This window comes from Branchiostoma belcheri, unplaced genomic scaffold, assembly GCF_001625305.1.
Source record: "Branchiostoma belcheri isolate BF01 breed outbred unplaced genomic scaffold, Haploidv18h27 scaffold73, whole genome shotgun sequence".
Taxonomy (NCBI): Eukaryota; Metazoa; Chordata; class Leptocardii; order Amphioxiformes; family Branchiostomatidae; genus Branchiostoma; species Branchiostoma belcheri.
In genome coordinates, this window is record NW_017804387.1 from 925,888 (window position 1) to 929,939 (window position 4,052).

Sequence of the window (4,052 nt, forward strand, 5' to 3'; positions counted from 1 at the left end):
ACAACATCCTTACAGGTTTTACAGTACAACGTTAGACAAACTGTAGAGCATATATTCAAGATTCAAGATATATACGTCGCAATGTGTGTTTAATGTCACTAAGGGCAGGTAAAACATGCAAATACGTGATGTATGGTTGTTGTGCGATCGAAAATTGAAGTAATTCTTGAGATAATTGTGCGCGTTTTCTGAAAAGCTGTCTCGTTATAAAAAGATTCGCCTTACATCCTTGTCTGCAGTTTTATGTGCCACAGCTTGCCTGAAAATTATGTAGTATCAAAATTGAGCGACGAACTACGGCAAATGTGACCGCACAAACTTTGTCTAAAATGGGCCCGCGAGGACAAAACGACATTATAGAATATAGCCACTGAAGGTCTAATAATCTCCAAGTAGATGTCTGGCGTCAAAAGCATTACGGTTAGAACTCATCTTTGGTATTGTGACAACCTCCTGGCCAAAGTGTAAGAGAGATGTTATAATCTAGGTCATCGCTGTCACGAGGAAACGCATTTGGTCCTCGGAATGTGAGGCACGCTTTGACAAAACGTTTATAACCCCCGTTGAGATAGTGCCGTACATCAAGGAATGCCTCCGCTCAAGGCTGAAGCTAGACTTTATACGCCTCGGTAAGGCAGCTTTCCTAGCTCAGTGGTGCTTTACAGTACGTTGGGCGAAGGTCGTAGGGGGGAAACTACACCTGCGGTTTTAATGCCCCGTTCCCTTCCAGTCGTATCAGTTTTTTGTTGTGAAATGTCTGTCTTTTATGTCATTATTTTATTCTGATGTGTCAAGTTGGCAGGAGTGGGTTGGTGGGAGCACTTGGACAGTAACCTGTCGTGGGTAGCTTGGCACATCCTTTTTCTATTCCCCTTCCTTTGTCTATGTCTCAGTCACGTCGAAAAGTTAAAAAAAAAGAAAATAGTTAAAAAAACCTCCTGTCTCTCTTGTCTAGTTTTCAGCGGTTGAGACCTAGACAGTGGTTGAGAACTCTCCAGATGGCCAGTTCTAACCGTAACGCTTTTGCCGCCAAGCATCTGCTTGAAGATCAAACAGGGTCTGCAGAATTAAGAATTTGACCATGCCGCCAGCCCACAAACATGGTATATATTTTGAAATCAGCATTTTACCCTCTCCGTCTGATGTCCGAAATGTAATGTGACACTGGCAAGTGGCATATGGTCAATACGATGAAAAGAGGAAGGGTAATTGTGTATAAAGGCAGATGATTTGTTGAATCATGACATGTATTGTACATTTTTGCCACACTGGGCTAAGTACAGCTGCAGGTCAGAACAATGCAAGATGAACAAATACAAAACAAAACTAACATGTACCACTAGATGAATTTCAACTTCTCCTAGCTTTTCAGTTATGGTAGATATAAAAGAACAGATACATTTTTCGATGGAATGTTTGTCTAGTTGCATTAGGAATATGTATTTTTCTACATGTACAGTGCATGTAAATCGTCAGGTTATTTATCCCATGTTTTTAGTACTGAAAATTACTGTCTTTAAAAAGATGTGCTACTTTTACATGGGATAGCTATTGGTAGAAAATTCTATCAATTGATTCACTATGTAGAGGAATATTGAACCTCATTCTGATGAATGGGAGTAGGGGTGCAAATGCTATTAATTCACCACATAAATATAAAATAAAATACACTTATCCCCATAATACCTATTAGCATTTTTTACGGGCAAATACTTTTCAGTACATATAAACTAGAGTTCCACGATCTCATACCTTCGCCTAATGATGTTAATCTTTATGACTGACAAAGCAAAGATTGTTCCTCCTTATTATGCAAATAGGATCCTCATTTGCATGAATCATATCAGATCATATTCTCCACCAAAAGACAACCTTATCTTAACAAAGAAAGCTATTCTACCATTTCCTCATGAATTATGCAAATGTAGTCCTTTTAAAATAAGTTATATTTAATGATGTTCACCTTCACTTAACTTTCAAATACGCCAAGTATGACATTCCAGGCAGTTACCATCATGGAATAATATCATTTTCTCACTAATTCTGCAAATTAAGTGTTAATTTACATAATGTTTTTTTTATTTTTTTTTATTTTATAAATAATAATCCCCCTCAAAATGAGAAAATTGTGTAAATAATCTCTCCTGTATAAAGTCCTGCATCGTACATCAAACCCACTGATTGACATGATTAATGAGGAAATTCTATTTGGGTGGAGAAGATGATGAACTGAATAAAAAAATTATGCAAACGAGGACCTTACTTGTATCATTTTTGAGATATCGTTATCATATGCTATAAACTTAAGGTTAACATCATTTGGCGAAGGTATGAAATCGTGGAACTCTTCCATAGCATGCAGTGAAACCATGGTAATAAATTACACACAAAATCCCCGTAACAACTGTTGTAAACATCCCCCATCGTCCTTAGATCACTACGGATTATTTTCCGGCACATTTTTGTTTGTAGCCGCCGTTTCGAGCCAAAGCCGGAAGTGACGACAAATACCGGAAGCGAAACAACCCTGCCCAGACCTGTTTGTAACGCTAAAACAGAGAGCGGTGAAGGTAGAGGGGGTTTCACAATCTCTTTAATAGCAGAAGTTGAACATGCTGCGGGTGTGTAAGAAACTCCGAGAGGCGGACAAGAAGGGCAGGAGGTACGGACTAGCCCGTGCGGAGACAGGCTACCTCCGTGCCCTGGTGGACGCCATGGCCGACACGGACAGGCGGGCAGAAGTGGAGCTGCTCAAAACTCTGGGCGACGTGAACTTGGAGAAGGGAAGACTCGGGAAGGACGTGGGGAAGTTCAACACAGCCTTGGCGCTTTACATTGCTGCTATGGTGCGGTGTTACCATGAAGAACAGGCAGATGGTATAGAACACCGCTACCACTACACGGAGAGGCTTTTACAAGGGCTGTCGTCACAGGGTAAGGAACAGCCAACAGAGGACAAGGGGACGACTACACCTGCAAAGGTAGCGGAAAAGTTCCAAGATCTGGACAAGAGACGGGCTACCGGTGGTAATACAGACTCTTTGCTGGTCGGATACGCACAGGTGATGGTAGAGGCGATAGTAAACGACAACAACATATTAGAAACAGAAGCGATCAAGAGTCTTGGTGACGTGTACCTGAAAAGAGGAACAGAAACTGGGGACACTAAAAACTTGACCAGAGCTACTGCTCTGTACAACAGGGCACTGACGCGGTGTCACAACGTTCACGGAACAGTTGTCATTGTCCACCGCTTACTGCACACCGCAAAAATCAGGCATGACATCACCACAACAAGAAACAAGGTGAGCGAACCATTTTACTAAGTCCGCACTCTCGAGTGTACATTCACTTCCGGTTTCGATTCGAGCCTGTTTATGGTCTCATTCATGAGTTTTTTCCATACATTAGAAACCATGCATTAATGAGTGACTTGCGAGACCGTGTTCCCTATGATCCTACATTAAATCAATTGATATCTTTCATGCTATGTTGAGAACACTTACTCTACGTCTCATAAAAAAATTGCCAACGACTTCTATACACACAATCCCATTTTATGGGAATTACAAACTGCAACTAGCGGCTGCCCGCAAGAGGCCCTCCCGCGCTGCAAACCTACGACCGCACAACTCACAACGCTGGACTGTGCACGTCCGACCTAGCGCGCGGCTGCCGACAATTATGTCCTAATTTCATCAGTTACAAACAAGCTTTCACCGCTTTGACGTTTTACATCAGTTGGGATGGCTAAAGGGGAAATTCTCACCAATAAAAACACTCGTTCATACAGCCGTTTAGTTTTTGACTTGGTACTCTTTTAGGGGGGTACACTCGGAGTAATACATGAATGAGACCATAATAAATTTTCGCCGTGGCTATATACACTCCCGGTGTGTATATAAAAGACAAATAGATTTTATATACACTCCGAAATACTAGCCTCCTTGGTAGGCCCAAAACTTGGGTTTTTGTGAGTGTTTGAGGATTCAGGGGCACCAAGTTTAAACCTCGGTCTTCAAGTTTATCTTATTGGATGATGAAAATCAGAA

The 4,052-nt window shown here is 41.5% G+C and overlaps 1 protein-coding gene across 1 annotated transcript in view; it reads left to right on the plus strand.

Moving 5' to 3' along the window:
• The first annotated feature begins 2,516 nt into the window (after positions 1 to 2,516).
• Positions 2,517 to 4,052, plus strand: part of LOC109485179 — a 3,008-nt gene continuing 1,472 nt past the window's right edge. The window contains 1 exon segment of the mRNA XM_019788635.1: positions 2,517 to 2,877. Coding sequence (XP_019644194.1) covers positions 2,613 to 2,877 — 265 coding nt within the window. The 5' untranslated portion in view covers positions 2,517 to 2,612.